Source organism: Miscanthus floridulus, chromosome 10 (assembly GCF_019320115.1).
Source record: "Miscanthus floridulus cultivar M001 chromosome 10, ASM1932011v1, whole genome shotgun sequence".
NCBI lineage: Eukaryota > Viridiplantae > Streptophyta > Magnoliopsida > Poales > Poaceae > Miscanthus > Miscanthus floridulus.
In genome coordinates, this window is record NC_089589.1 from 33,321,237 (window position 1) to 33,337,150 (window position 15,914).

At 51.0% G+C, this 15,914-nt stretch overlaps 1 protein-coding gene and 1 pseudogene across 3 annotated transcripts in view; both read right to left on the reverse strand.

Moving 5' to 3' along the window:
• Positions 1–11,840: 11,840 nt before the first annotated feature.
• Positions 11,841–13,189, reverse strand: LOC136488372 (amino acid permease 3-like; annotated as a pseudogene).
• Positions 13,190–13,724: 535 nt separating this feature from the next.
• LOC136486473 (SWI/SNF complex subunit SWI3C homolog) overlaps positions 13,725–15,914 on the reverse strand; it is a 112,701-nt gene continuing 110,511 nt past the window's right edge. For 2 of the 3 annotated variants that reach the window (XM_066483374.1, XM_066483375.1), the window contains 4 exons: positions 15,472–15,563; positions 15,179–15,249; positions 14,932–15,074; positions 13,725–14,468 (listed from right to left, as the gene is read on the reverse strand). In XM_066483374.1, coding sequence (XP_066339471.1) covers positions 13,983–14,468; positions 14,932–15,074; positions 15,179–15,249; positions 15,472–15,563 — 792 coding nt within the window. In that variant the 3' untranslated portion in view covers positions 13,725–13,982. The remainder of the gene's footprint in view (positions 14,469–14,931; positions 15,075–15,178; positions 15,250–15,471; positions 15,564–15,914) is intronic. The other variant, XM_066483373.1, reaches the window with a different exon arrangement.

A 15,914-nucleotide genomic window follows, 5' to 3' on the forward strand; every position in this document is an offset into this window, starting at 1 on the left:
TTCCCCCTTTTTAGCCCCCGAGGGAGGCTCGGCTTTGCAGAGGCAGAGCCGAGTCTCCCTTATAGCGCTATTGTGACGTCGAGCCCCTATTGATAGACAAGCTCTCTGCATAGAACTTCCTCGGAGCCTACGCTATCCTTTGGGTGAAAAGGTGGTGAGGGAGCTGCCGTAGCCCGGAGGCATAGGCCGTTCTCATGGCTCGGCCAGCCTTTTCGCCTTTGAGATGATCGTACGGTCCTTAGGTTCTATACAATCGACTTGTCTATAAGGGGGGTTCCTCGAAAGATTATAACAACTAAGAACGCTTCTTTATTGTATTTCGAGAAACAATGTAAACAACGTTTGGAAATTTAAGGGTAGAAACGACGTAGCTGTTCTATGTTCCAAGCGTTGGTGAAGATTTCGCCCTTCTCGTTGGCTAACTTGTAGGTCCTGGGCTTCAGCACTTGAGCGACGATGTACGGCCCTTCCCAGGGTGGGGTCAGCTTGTGGCGGCCCTTGTTGCTCTGCCTCAGTCTCAGCACCAGGTCGCCCACCTTCAGGTCTCGGCTTTGGACGCGCCGGGCTTGGTAGCGTCGTAGGGCTTGCTGGTACCTGGCTGAGTGTAGCAGCGCGACGTCTCGGGCTTCCTCCAGTTGGTCGAGGGCGTCTTCGCGGGCAGTGCGGTTGCTTTGTTCGTTGTACGCCTGTAGCCTCGGGGAACCGTATTCTAAGTCAGTGGGGAGGATGGCCTCGGCTCCATAGACCAGGAAGAACGGTGTGAATCCCGTGGCTCGGCTCGGGGTATTCCTTAGGCTCCAGATGACTGACGGGAGTTCGGCAAGCCATTTCTTGCCAAACTTCTTCAACTGATTGAATATTCTTGGCTTAAGGCCTTGTAGGATCATGCCATTGGCACGCTCTACTTGGCCATTCGTCCTTGGGTGCCCTACGGCCGACCAGGCCACCCGGATGTGGTGGTCGTCGCAGAACATTAGGAACTTGCGACCGGTGAATTGTGTCCCATTGTCAGTGATGATGGTGTTAGGAACCCCGAACCTGTGGATGATATCCGTAAAGAACAGCACCGCTTGCTCGGATTTGATCTGAGCGATCGGACGAGCCTCGATCCATTTGGAGAATTTGTCGATAGCTACCAGCAGATGGGTATAGCCCCCGGGTGCCTTCTGCAGAGGCCCAACCATGTCCAGCCCCCATACAGCGAATGGCCATGTGATGGGGATGGTTTGGAGGGCTTGGGCCGGGAGGTGCGTCTGTCGAGCGTAGTACTGGCATCCCTCGCAGGAGCATACTAGCATCGTGGCGTCGGCCACCGCCGTTGGCCAATAGAAACCTTGGCGGAAGGCGTTACCCACGAGCGCCTGAGGCACCGCGTGGTGCCCGCAGACTCCCGCGTGCAAGTCCCAAAGTAAGGATTGGCCAGCCTCGGTGGTGATGCATCGTTGGAGAATACCAGATGGGCTACGCCTATACAACTCGCCGTCGCAGAGGACGTAAGTCTTGGCGCATCGCGCAAGCCGTCGGGCTTCGGTTCTGTCAGCAGGAAGCTCTCCTTGAACGAGGCGATCAAGGAAAGGGACTCGCCAGTCCGTTCCTTGGTCGGCCTTGGGAGGCTCTGCGTTAATCGCCATGGCCTCGGGCTCGGCGGGCGGGGTCTCGGTAGCAGAGGGGGCCTCAGGCCCTGCGGTGGGCTCGGCCGATGGGCCCTCTTCCGTCGCCGAGGCGTAGTCGACGGATGGCTTGTGGAGGTCTCTGGCGAAGACGTTCGGGGGGACCGGGGTCCGTGCCGACGCCATCTTTGCCAGTTCGTCCGCGGCCTTGTTGAACTTTTGCGCAATGTGGTTGAGTTCGAGACCGTCGAACTTGTTCTCCAGGCGACGTACTATCGCGCAGTACGCCTTCATTTTGGGGTCATGGCAGCTTGACTCTTTCATCACCTGATCGACGACGAGCTGCGAATCACCCCGTACGTCGAGACGTCGTACTCCAAGTTCGATGGCGATTTGCAGGCCATTGATGAGGGCCTCGTATTCGGCGACATTGTTGGAGGCGGCGAAGTGAAGTCGGATCATGTAGCGCATGTGTACTCCGAGGGGCGAGACCAGGAGCAGGCCCACGCCAGCCCCAGTCTTCATCAGAGACCCGTCGAAGTACATGGTCCAGCATTCTGATTGGATCTGAACGGGTGGCAGCTGTGTGTCGGTCCATTCGGCTACAAAGTCGGACAGGACCTGTGATTTGATCGCTTTCCAAGGCGCGAAAGACAAGGTTTCCCCCATGAGTTCGACCGCCCACTTGGCTATTCTACCCGAGGCCTCCCGGTTTTGGATTATCTCTCCCAGAGGAAAAGACGACACCACATGCCGAATGGAGTGATGAAAGAAGTCGCGAGCTGGTCGGACTCTTTCATCTTGATTTGGTGGTAACCGGAATACGCATCAAGGAAGGAGAGGGTTTCGCATCCTGCAGTGGAGTCGACGATTTGGTCAATTCGTGGTAGTGGGAATGGGACTTTCGGGCATGCTTTATTTAGACCAGTGTAGTCCACGCACATCCTCCACTTGCCACTTTTCTTCCTGACTAATACAGGGTTAGCCAACCACTCTGGATGGAATACTTCCTTGATGAACCCGGCTGCCATGAGCTTCTGCACTTCTTCGCCGATGGCCCTGCGCTTCTCCTCGTCAAATCGGCGCAGGCGCTGCTTTGCCGGCCTGGAGCCTGCCCGGATATCTAAGGCGTGCTCGGTGACCTCCCTTGGTATGCCCGGCATGTCCGAGGGACTCCACGCGAACATATCGACGTTCGCACGGAGAAAGTCGACGAGCACGGCCTCCTATTTGCTGTCGAGGGTGGCGCCGATCTTCAGTCCTCGGCCGTCGGGGACGGTGGGATCGACGGGGACGAGCTTGACGGCCTCCGCGGGCTTGAAGGTCCTGGCGCGCCGCTTGGCGTCGGGAACCTCGCTACCAAGCTGGTCGAGATCGGCGATGAGGGTCTCGGCCTCTACGATGGCCTCGGCGTACTCGATGCACTCGGCGTCGCAGTCGTATGCATGTTCGTACGTGGACTCGACGGTGATGATGCCGTTGGGGCCTGGCATCTTGAGCTTGAGGTAGGTGTAGTTGGGGATCGCCATGAACTTGGCGTAGCACGGGCGCCCCAAGATGGCGTGGTAAGCCCCCTTGAATTCAACCACCTCGAAGGTGAGGACCTCCTTGCAGTAGTTGGAGGGAGTGCCGAAGCAGACGGGTAAGTCGATGCGGGCCCTCCCTCGAGCTCCTCCGCCCTCACCGCGCCCTTGCTGCTCCTGCTCGAGAGTGTCCCGAAGCTGTTGCAGAAGGAGTCAGTCTTGTTCGACCTTGGCTTGAAGCTCGCGGAGCTGCTCCAGGTCTAGGCGTCGATGCCCCCCGCGAACGAGATTCTCGTTCCGTGCTGCCGGGGCCTCGAGACGTGGAGGTGTGGCGTCGCCCGCCCCTACCCGGGGCGGGGAATGGTTGCCTGTCCTCTCGTCCTCTTTGCCCGCCCTTGGCATCCCGAGCCCGACGTGGAAGCACTCACGAGATGGATCGTAAGTCCCTTCGTCGTCGGAGTCGGAGTAGCCGAGGCAGTAGTCGCTTGCGGCCAAGAATTGGCGCAAAGCCCTAGGGTTGTGGAGTTCGGAGAAATCCACCCCGGGCCATGCCTCGTCCTTGTCCGAGGAGTCGAAGAGGGTGCTCAGGTCGAGAGCGAAGCGCTGGCGGCGTTCCGAGGGGTGCTCGTGAGTGGCAGCGTAAGCGTAGGCATAAGAGGCGGTGGCATTTCTCAACCCAAAGGGGTATGGGGACGGTGCCGTCTCCATATTCTGCCCCGCCGGGGTCGGCTCTTCAGGGAGTGGTGGAGCGGAGCTAGACGACTGGGCATCGCCGCGAGCCACCGGCGATTTTCCTTCATCCATGCTCAGGCCAGATAGGTCCCCAGCCAGGGACCCCGTACCAACAGCTGGTCGTAGGGTATCGGCGGGGAGTGGCGTGCCGCCCCGGGCTCGCGTAGCGTCGGGGTGGCCTTGCTCGCGTCGCGCCTGGCGAGCATGGCGAGAGCGGCCGCCCGGGCGCCGCCTGCGCCTGGGCTGCCGGGGCGCGACTTCATCGTCGGACGGTGGGGCTCGAGGGGTGAGGAGCACCATGTTGTACTCATGCCCTAGAGACATGAACTCTAGGCTCCCGAACCAAACTACGGTGCCGAGACGCAATGGTCGTACGGGGTCTGCCATCCGGAACTTGCTAGGATGACGAAGCTGACACGCAGACGCCCCTACCTAGCGCGCCAACTGTCGGTGCTTTGGAACCAGGGGTCCCTCAACCAACGAGTGAATTTGTGCTGCGTGCCCCTAATCCCGGATGGTGATGCAAAGAGACACAAGATTCATACTGGTTTAGGCAATCGAGGCCCTACGTCCAGTCCGAGAGATCGATCTTGTATTCCTTGCACCGGAGTGCTCGTAGTAGGGGGTTACAAGCTAGGTGAGAGAGGGAGCTAGCCCCAGGTCTCGGCGAGGGTGGCGCGGGCTGCTTGAGGCGTTGTTCCCAAGCAGCGTAGGAGTGCGTAGTTCTATCGGTGTGCTCGTCTTTCTGCTTCTTGCCCCCCTTAGAAATGGCCCTAGTCCCTCCTTTTATATTCTAAGGGAGAACTAGGACCGTACATATGTTGCTACATAGCGCTTCTGTAAATGGGGTGGCGTGTCCGAGCCCTGTAGCCGGCCACTGTTGTGGTATGGTCGATGGAGTGCTCCCGTCCTTGTCGTGCAGAAGTGACGCACCGGTCATACTTGATCTTGTGCGTCGTGGGGCTCCAGTACAGCTTGATGCAGGACATGGCGGGCGACGTGCTGGTCACCGTGCGATGACGTCGTAGGGAGCAGCGGCTCTGCAGGTGCCGAGGCCGAGCCATCGTGGGGGGCTCGGCGGACATGGATCCTCAGGCTGCCGAGCCCTTGAAGCAAACTGCCGAGGCCTTGGAGGGAGTTATTGGCCCTGGGTACTGATTCCGAGGCCACAGTAGCCCAGACGTGGCTCCCCACGCTGCGTTGTCCTCGGAGCAGGAGTTGGCAACATAGTGAGGCATGGGCGTCAACCATGTGCATGGTGGTTAGTATAGTGGCGGGTAACCCTTGCCCAGTCCGGGCGACGTGCAGGTCATCGTGTGATGACGTCGTAGGGAGCTGTGGCTCTGCAGGTGCCGAGGCTGAGCCATCGCGGGGGGCTTCGGCGGACATAGATCCTCAGGCTGCCGAGCCCCTGAAGCAAACTGCCGAGGCCTTGGAGGGAATTATTGGTCCTGGGTACTGATTCCGAGGCCACAGTAGCCCAGACGTGGCTCCCCATGCTGCGTTGTCCTTGGAGCAGGAGTTGGCAGCTCAGTGAGGCATGGGCGTCAACCATGTGCATAGTGGTTAGCACAGTGGCGGGTAACCCCTGCCCAGTCCTGCCTCCTGTCCCGTCGGCCATTCCGCTGTACTGTGCCAAGCATGCGGCCGATGTCAGGGGCAGCAGTTGGCTGAGTTAATGCGACACGATGTTTTGTCAGAGGGACGGGAGAAGGAAGAGGCAGCGGAGTGCTGCCGAGCCCGCCTCGCGCGAGACGGAGGGTCGGTGGCCCGGCCGAGGCCTTTGGTGGGGGATCGCTCGAGGTCAGTGGTGAGGGGGCCTCGGGCGAGTCGGAGAATCGGCCGAGGCCAGCGGTGTTTAGCTGGTTTCGATTTTTACGAAGTCTAAGCAGTCGTTTTTTGGGTCTTGCTTAGGGTACCCCTTCTCACGGTATCCGACAACTAGGCATGTGAACCTCCCGTGAACACACCAGCAACAGAAAATCCCATATGCCGGCAAGTCATGCAGGGAGTACTAGTACCAAACATACATTTAGAAGTTTGTCTTTGTAGCTCGGTCGTATGTCCATACCCCTTCCTCCCAAGCACGGACCAAATCATCAATCAGAGGCTCCATGTACACACTCATATTATTCCTTGGGTGTTCTAGAATTATCAACGGCAAGAATATGTTCTATCGTTGAAAGAGGACGCCAGGGGGGAGATTGAGGGGGATAATGAACATCGGCCAACAGGTGTACGGGGCAGCCGCCATTCCATAAGGATTGAACCCATATGTTGCCAGCACAACACATACATTACGAGCCTCTAGAGCTTTCTCACGATGAATCTCATCAAACCTTGTCCAGGCTTCACCATCGGATGGGTGTACCATCTTCTTAGGATTGTATCGATGTCCGTTTTTGTGCCATGTCATCTGTTTCACGGATTCCTCAGTCATGTAAAGCCGTTGGATCCTCGGTATGAAAGGAAGGTACCGTAGGATCTTCACGGGGATTGCGAGCTGCCTCTTCAGACCATCACCAGAGTCTACCTCCAGGAACCTAGATGATTCACACTTCACACAGTACTTTTCTTCCGCATACTCTTTCCTAAATAAGATGCATCCCTTCGGACAAGCATGTATCCGCTCGTATGACATCTTAAGTGCACGAAGGAGTTTCTGTGCCTCATACATGCTCTTTGGCAAGATGGTGACCATCCGGGAGCAGGCTGTCAACAACTGTGAGCATAACATCGAAGGCGTCTCGACTCAAGCTAAATTTGGACTTCACGGCCATTAGGCGTGCAATGGCATCCAGTTGAAAAACCTTGGAATGCCCGTGAAGGGGTTGTTGTGCCACAGACAACATGTCGTAATACGCCTTTGCGGTAGCCTCTGGCTCCTCCTCCCTACGTCCTTCATCGAAGTGTGCTTCATGATAGTCATTTAACATGTCTCCTACCTCTGTATCCCCATCATATTCCTCGATGCGTTGTCTCATGACCTCGTCTCTCCCACGATCGACTTCACCATGGTAGATCCACCTGGTATAGTCTGCCGTAAATCCATTCTTCCAAAGATGTTTACCCATGACCAGCTTGGTTTGCCGACGCGTGTTTGCACATTTGCTGCAGGGACACCAAGTGACACTAGCTCTTTTAACCCTTTCAAATGCCCGTTCCAAGAAAGCATCGGTCTTGTCAATCTATTCTTCGATCAACGAAGTCTGACTAGAGCGACCCGTGTACATCCACTCACGGTCATCCATCCTCTAGCATATCAGCGAGTAATATAAAAAATCACGTTGCATCTACACGTTCCTATACTATCTAATAGGTGAAGATATGTCATAATCTCACCCGAGGATGTATAGATGGGGTTAGTTTTCATGCTCTACTTCTATCCGAGACAAAATTTCGGCAGCACCTCCCCGCTGTTCTCCAAATACACGTTCTGAAAGGGAGATTGTGTATCCGGAGAACAACAGGGAGATGCTGCCGAAACTCTATCACGGATCGGAGTAGAGCATGGAAACTAACCGTATCTACACATACTCGGGCTGTCCAAAAAACGTGGACAATTTGAAACAGATACGGTTATAGATATGCAAAGATCTGCGTATTTCCAACCGTATCTCTTTCGAACGGGAGACGTCTAGCTAGGTTACGTGATATACGAACAAGATACGGAAAGAAGGGTTTTTTATGCCTCACCTTGCTGTCCTGCAAAGTGACTAGTCGAGGACGTTGCAATAGCCTCTCCTGCAATCAATGTTTTCCTAAACGGTAAACGGTCTTTACACGGCCGCCCTTCGTTTAGCGTTTAGGCTGTTTACACGGTGTTTAAACGAAGTTAAACGGTCTAAACGGTTTTATACTTTTAAAAAAAATACATATAATTATATATGTGCATGTAAAAAATCAAGTATTCTAGCATTTATACATATTTATCCGAGTACAAATCAATTATTTTGGTATGTATATATATTTATGCATGTGAAAAGAACCAAATATAGATATTTATGCATGTAACATATCAAGTGTACACATTTATAAATATAATAAATTTAAGTATACAAATTTATCCATATAAAACTGAACTAGATTTACCTCGTGTTCGTCGAAACGGCCGTTTAAACAGCTGTTTAGCCCGTTTAATGTTGTTTATCTCCGTTCCGTTTAGGCCGTTTTTTTCGGTTTTTTGACCGTTTAAACGGTCAACCGTTTAATTTTCGTTTACCCCCTAAACAAAACAGTTTACCACCGTTTACTGGCCGTTTAAACGGCCGTTTAATCTGTTTAGGTGAACACTGCCTGTAATAAAAGGAACATAATAATGTCAAATCTAAATTTTGGTAGCACCTCCCCTGCACGGGGAGGTTTCCAAAACCTGCAACAAATAAAACGGCACGATGACCGACAACCACATACACCCGGCAACAAACGACACGATGACCGACAACCACATACACATCTTATACCTTGCAAAACGACGACAAGTTGTGAGGCGGCGGGAGGGCAAGGCGGAACCAGGCGGCAGGGCGGGGCAGGGAGCGGCGGCAAAAACCTACAAGTTGAAAATAATAGAGAGCCAAATGCATCAGGTCAGTAAGTGTATAGCAAGATTATTAAAAGAATGGCAATCATTGACATGAAAATATGCTCAAGTTAATAGTACAACATCACTGTTTGCTGAAGTGATGTTGCTTGTATGTGTGTCTAGTTTTAACAATTTCAACGTATGGAGATTGCAAGAGCTAGCTAGCATGGTTCTTGTGCCTTATCTCCTAGGCAGCATGGGATGATGCAAACATTATTTCCATTTGAGCTTTTACAGATCCAACAAATCACAGAGACACAGGCATCCATTGTTGCACTGCAATTTTTTGCTTTCAGTGGTAGTTGCAGGCTTGCGGTCTTGCGGCTGTGGGTTAATTTTTTTGCTTAATTGTTCTCTGGATTTTGAAACAATTTTGTTTCTATAAAAAAACGGTCTTCCCATTTTTTAGCATCGCTCCCAAATCCCATACCCATATACTCTGACATGACTACAGGAGTACGTATAGAACACTAAGCTACTGATGTGTCTGGTGGTTCCATTCCTAGGTCGTGCTAGTGAATTTTTCAAAAATAAAAAATCATGCTACTCATAGACTGCTAGTTAAAGTTTTTTTTATTTACTACTTTTAAAAGGAGTGCTAGTTAAAGTGATGCTATCTTCTTTGCTTTCCTCACTGTTTCTATCACGCTTAACAAATTGATGCCTAAATTAGCATAGACGCAATGTTTAATTCATGTCTCATGCTGTAGAACATGATTCCTATACTAGCATAGGAACAATGTTTAATGTCACATTTGCACATTTCCATCATTCCTTCTTGCACTATTCGTGAATGCATACAACAACATGCAAGTTTCAGACAACCATTCACTGACAAGAGTCTGAAACTCTGAATAAACAGATTACAAATGTAGTCATTCAGATTCAGGGAACCTAATGTTCTGCCAGATAAAGTTTGCACATTTCCGTCATGATGAGATCAACAAGCTAACAAGATAAAAGAAAGCACGCACGGCGCTGGGCTGCTTCTCTGTTCCTTGGTCGCCGGAGCAGAGGTGCACGGCAGCACCATGGCCATCTACGGCGCTGCTTGGGATCGAGCTAGGGACTACAACAGACGGAGACAGGAGGCGCAAAACAGAGCGAAGCTCACCGAACTCAGGCAGGCTCTCCTCGGTGCTTGGTTCAGAACGGAGGGGGAGGCAGCCGACACAAGGCGGACGGTGACGATGAAGTGTTCCGGCGGGCTCGCGATTTCTCCTAACACGCCGTGATCTTTTGGAAATAAAGGCACGGCGTGAATCTCCGGGACGTGGAGAATCCAGTAGAGGCGAATATTGAGCAAGAGATGGACAAACCGCGGAGAACGATGACGGCGAACGGAGCTCGGCAATGGCGTCGCGGAGCTCTGCTGGGGGGAGGGCGGCGGCGGCCAGGGAATAGGGCGGCGGCGGACTGGGCGGCGGTGGGGTCCCGTGGAGGCCGGCGGGGGTTCAGGGCGGCGGTCGGGGCATAGGGCGGGGGCAGCGGCGTGTTTGAGTGCGTGAGTGTGGGCGGGCGCGTGTGTACGTCAGGGGGCACGGCCGGTGGTAACATATGAAAGGTATGCCGAGTGTCTCTGATCTGGGCATTCGGCAAAGTAAATATATGCCGAGTGTCCAGATCATCGGCACTCGGCATTGTTTTTTTTTTTTATTTTCAAAGCATCCGGCACTGTGCAGTGGGCCGGATCAACAAAGTTGCTGAGTGTCCCCTATACGACACTCGACAACTATTCTTTTTGCCGAGTGTCAGGTAGAGAACACTCGGGAATTTTTTTTTATTTCATGCTGCACCATCCTCCTTCTTCATAGTGTGTTCTGCTAAATTTATTATGATGAACTTTGAAAGTACCTTGTCAAATTCACTTAACAATGCATATTTAATTTTTCTATGAATATTAATCCATTATCTCATGCAGTTATAACTCAAATTCAATTTATATCCATTAAAATTCTATAATTGCAGTTAATAAATTAAAATTATCAAACGAATCCAAAAAATTCCCAAAATTTGACATGGACCAATCTATGTTGTCTATTGCCTATACAAAAAGTTTTAAAGTCAAACCCCAATTCGACCGTCACATTGACTCCAAATCTGACCAGATCCTTCTCAACTCCCCGATTCTTCTTCGGAGATGCTTCGGTTTGTAAGCGTCGTACGTGAAAAATAGTGCGAAACCTTCTCATTTTTTTCCACAGTCTCCACGTATGATATCATGAGATCTTGACAAATCTCGTCATTTTTAGACTTCGTTTGTTTTTTTTTAGAATTTAAAAATCATTCGGCCACACGTTCGTGATCGTGTTTTCTGAACAAAATGTTCGAAATTTCTTTTTATTTTTTGGGTATGGACCCAAAATGGACTCAATAACATGAATATGATTTCTCCACTAAATTTATTCCATTATTTGAATCACTTGTAGTTCAAATTTGACTTTAACAAAAAAAATTCTCTAAATGCAATAAATTAATTAAATATAGCAAACATATCGAGAAATATGCCAAATTTTAACATGTAGTACCACATGTTGTATGTGGACAGTAGAAACAGTTTGGAGGGCAGGAGAGAAAAAAAATATTATTTTGCTTAGTGCCAATAAAAAACACTCGGCAACAGGATTATTTTGCCGAGTGTCGATAAAAAACACTCGGCAAACCTTGTCTTTGCCGAGTGTCCGTTAGAGGCACACGGCAAAGTTCTAACGGCAGGGCGGCGCACCCAACGGCCGTCACACGGCCGCCGCACGTCCAGCGCACGTGCCTGTACTTTGCCGAGTGTCCGTGTTTGCCGAGTGTTTCTGTGTAGTTTGCCGAGTGTTTTTTTGGGTTTTGCCGAGTGCTATATGTTTGCCGAGTGCCCGATGAAATGCACTCAGCAATTATACTGTTTTCGGTAGTGGCTCATCCTTCCTGCTCAACGGTCAACGCCGCTTAGTCCGACCGAGCCGTCGGCGATGACCGCGCCTTCGCGCGCGCGTTCTGCTTCGGCGAGCGTCGCGGGTCCTCCCCCAGCGACTACTTGAAATGCCTTGCCGCTGCCGCCCAGGATGTCGCCGACGGATGCCACGAACGCCGCGGGGCGGTTTGGCGCGCCGGCTGCTTCCTGTGGTACGCGGAGACCAACGCGTCCACGGCCCGCGAGGACGCGTGGCGCGGCTGGTTCTACGACGACGACACGCTAACCGCTGCGCTGGGGACGTGCGTGGCCAAGCGCACCGCGGCGGAGTGCTCCCGGTGCCTGAACGAGTCGGCGCAAGTGGTTCCAGCGCTGAAGGAAGGGAGGCAGCTGTCGTTGGTCCACGGCGACGTGGTGGTGGTCGTCGGCTACTCCTGCTACCTGCGCGTCCCGTTGTCCCCTCCAAAGATATGGTGGCCGGTGTGGGTGAACTACGGTGAGATGAAGGCGCTGTGCGGCCAGGCGGCAGCGGTGCGGCGCTCGACGAAGGCGAAGATGGGCTGGCAGAACACTTGGTACGCACCGACGAGGTGCACGACGATGGCGACGTTGGCGACGTCGAGCAGCCAGAAGGGCTCGTAGAAGCCGAATCCCGTGAGGAGGTTGTCCGGCGCGGCGTCGCCAAACGCTGCGTACCCCATGCACCCGCACAACATGTAGAAGATGGTCGTGGTCGCCACGCTGAGACGCGTCGCCTTCTGCATCACCTTCGACTCCGACGCGATATCGTCGAAGGCCTGCAGGCTGTGCCAGACCTTCTGTGTGGAGGTGACGGCGGCACCGATGCTGATGCCGGTCAGGCTTCCCTTGAACCCACCATTAGCTGCAACAGTTGAAACAACCGTTTAGTAACTGAACTGAGCAACGAAATGACACCATGAATTAATATTTCTTGACAAGCCGGATTGAAGGAACGAAGGACTTACAGATGGTCTGTGCGATGCCGAGGGAGAGTCCGATGGAAGAATAGATGAAGGACATGACGGCAGCGACGATGGAGAGCCATGAAATCTGATCGAAGTCTGGTATCTGCGAGAAGACGCTCTGCACGGCTCCAAAGACCAGGGGCGGATCCAGGGCCCGGGCTGCCGCCCGGGGCGAGTCCATGTAGCCCCTTTAATATATGTGGTGTTTAGCCTAAAAAACTATGATCTTAATTAGACAAAAGGAGGCCTAGGAAGCAAGATTAGACTGTTTTGAACGTGAATCAGCAGCTCAGCCCGGGGCGCAGCCCCGTTCTGGATCTGCCCCTGCCAAAGACGATCATGTATGGGATGCTGGAGCTGCTACACGGTTCAGCATGCCCGTGGGTGTGGAAGCATCCAGCCCTCCTGATGGCCTTCATGCTGATGGACGACGCGATGGTGTGCCTGATGGCGACGCCGACGAGGTTGGCGTACTGGATCACGCCGCAGAACGCGACTTTCGCGCCGCCGAGGTTGGAGTGCACGACGTCCATGTAGGTGTAGTTGCGCTTCCCCGTCTCCGGGTCGCCCGTGCGGTAGCACTCGGCGAGCAGCGTGGCCGTGTAGTAGGTGACGAAGGTGAAGAGCAGCATGGCGCCCGGGCCGGCCACCCAGCCGAGTTGCGCGATGGCTCAGGCCAGGGAGAGCACTCCGGAGCCGATGACGGCGGTGATGATGTGCGCGCTGGCCGTCCAGAACATGCTGGCGCGTTGGGGCCGGCCATCGTCGTCCAGCCACGTGGCCTCCCCGGCGTTCCCGGCCTCCACGGTGACCTCCATCGGCGCCACGTGGTTGGTGCCTTCGTGTGCCGCCATGGATCAGCCAACCAGTCGAGCTCCCTCTCTCAGAGCGTGAGGACTAAGGAGGCTGGCTAGCGTGAGGCGTGTGGTAGAGGGTTTTCTGCGAATGTAGTTTGGATTTAAGGTTAAATAAATAGGTATGGACCTACAGTGAATCATTTTAAAAGTTCATGGATAAAAAAAAATACAGTTTTAAAGTTGATGGATCTAAATAACACTCACACGAAAGTTAATGGACATCCGGTTCATTTTACTCGATAACTAAATATCTTATTCAAATGACTCTCATCCAGAAAAAAGTCGGGGTTTCTAAGAGGATTTGAGTTTCCAAATTAGGCCTTAATGACCATGAATACATACTCAATGTTGGCAAATATTACAGTGAACCTTTTATAGTTCTGATTAACAGTATATTAAATATTTTAGTTTGGAAAAATGAGTACCATTTGTAGTTTTTTTTTTCTGAAAAAATACCTTAATAACACCATAAACTTATTGAATTATTATATACATATATTCAATGAAATAAGTACTCAGGGATACATAGGAAATCATATCATGTTCAAAATATAAATTTATTTTGACTGGAGCAAGTATTTTGCATCTCCCCTGCACTGGGAAGGAGAGGTGACCGGGTAACGAAGGTACACAAGGGCGCAGCAATATGGGGACAATATAGGACCTAATAAAAAACTTATATGACAAACACATACATCACATAAATGAATTACAGTGATGTGTTTATAAATGATATAATGCTACATCTGACAAATCTAAGCTGAGTAAAAAATTCTTATGAACAATTCCCCTATCCTGCACTAGAATTGTTTCCAGAAGACGATCTCAGCAACTGATGGTGGTTAGGAGCGATCGAATTGGGCATGCCAGAGTTGAACATGATTTTTGATGCCTGTGGCGATGGTTGAGTCTGGATGGCCGAGAGTGGTAGGTGAGGGCCGAACGAGAGCATCTGCGGTCGCTGGTGTAGGAACAGCATCTGAGGCATCTGAGGATGCCCATGCCCCTGCATGTTGCTGGCATATGTGGCTGGCATGCTGGTCTGTAGCATGGAGCCTGGCACACCGACTGGTCTGGGGCTCATGCCTGCTGGATTTGATGGCATGGTGCTACTGCCCCCTGGTAGACCGCTTCCGGTGGGACCTAATAGGGCTGACCTCATCCTGACTCGTTCAGCTGAAATCCTCTGTCTAACCCTTTCTACTTGCTCACATTCCTTCAAGAGCAAGGTCTCAACTTCCGCAAACTGCTTCAGCTTCAACTCCAATCTCTTTAACTGCAAATTGAGTGTTGCAATATCAATAAGCCATCCTCAGCAAACAACATACTAGAGTAAGTGTGAATAAGGGTCTATCAAAACAACTACCATGCTGGTACCAGAAAATTTAACCCTACTCTGACTTGGATCCAGCAAAAAGGCTCATTCATACTATATACTATCAAGCTAGGCTAGGAAACAAAACTTAGTTCCAGGAGTGCCAGACTGCTTTTCTAATTTAATTAAACAGGCAACTCAGATATCAAGGGACCCGAAAGTCTTAGCCGACTTCTAGAACCTAATACCAGTTTTCATCTAACGATAAGTCAGATGTGAATGGACTCAAACAAGTCCAGCGCCAAGCATGCAACAAATGGTCCAGTTCAGTAGAAATCTACCACACCTAAATCAACGGCTTGACTCAGTCACAACAAATGGAGACAGCTGTGCATGCAAATCAGATGGCGAAACACATACTAACCTGATGATTTATTACAGTAGCAGCTAGTCTTTGAACTTCACGTTCCTCTTGATCGGCAAAGAGCTTAGACTTCATTGCTGCTGCTGACAGACCAAACATGGCAGCATGTTTCACATTTTCTGGAGAAATGGATGGTGAAGCACCTGTTTGGAAAATTAATGATTCTTTTAACATTCATGTCGAGTGAACTAATCAGGATTTTGCTAGCAACATTGACTGTAGCAGGTATTAAATACAAAGCAGATACCATTGTGGTTCCGAAAATTTGGATTTGTACCATTGCCCATACCATCAGCATGCATGCCTTCTGAACTCACCCTTCAATGCGTAGCAAAGATAAGTCATACTTAGCTCTAACATGATAATGCAAAAAGGAACTAGAAACAAATGAAAGGTCTGGATAGTAGACTTGACGGGGGAATTTCTGCCTCACGAATGAGGAAATGTTGAATATTTGAACTTTGAAGTAATAAAACATTTACTAATGTATCTGAACTAAAGCATTCAGTAATAATAAGGTAAAGAATAAAGATGGCTAACCTGGAACCATCATCTCTAGTCAAAAAAGATAATGCTGCATGTGCGCATGATGCTGCAACTCTTGGTCCAATTGAAGAGGCCAAAAATGCAACCTATATTATTTATAAAGCGTTAGACTGCATACATGCATACATACAGAACGAACAGAAGCCTGACTTTTCATTGTTATGTTATGAAGCAGTGAAGTGCATAGCGCATAGCCCTATGCCCCTACGAATGCAGTCTTACAATATGAAATCATTGCTATGTCATGAAGTAGTGAAGCAGTGAAGTGCATAGCATATAGCCTCTTTCAGGTTTAGCCTTAAGATGGTAAGGGAATTCCTGGGGATCTAGTTTAGGGAAAGGATGGTGGCAAGAATAATGATTTCATATTCAAACTCAACCTAGAGGACAAAGGAACATAAAAAAAAATCAGGACATGCTGACGTCTGGTCTTACAG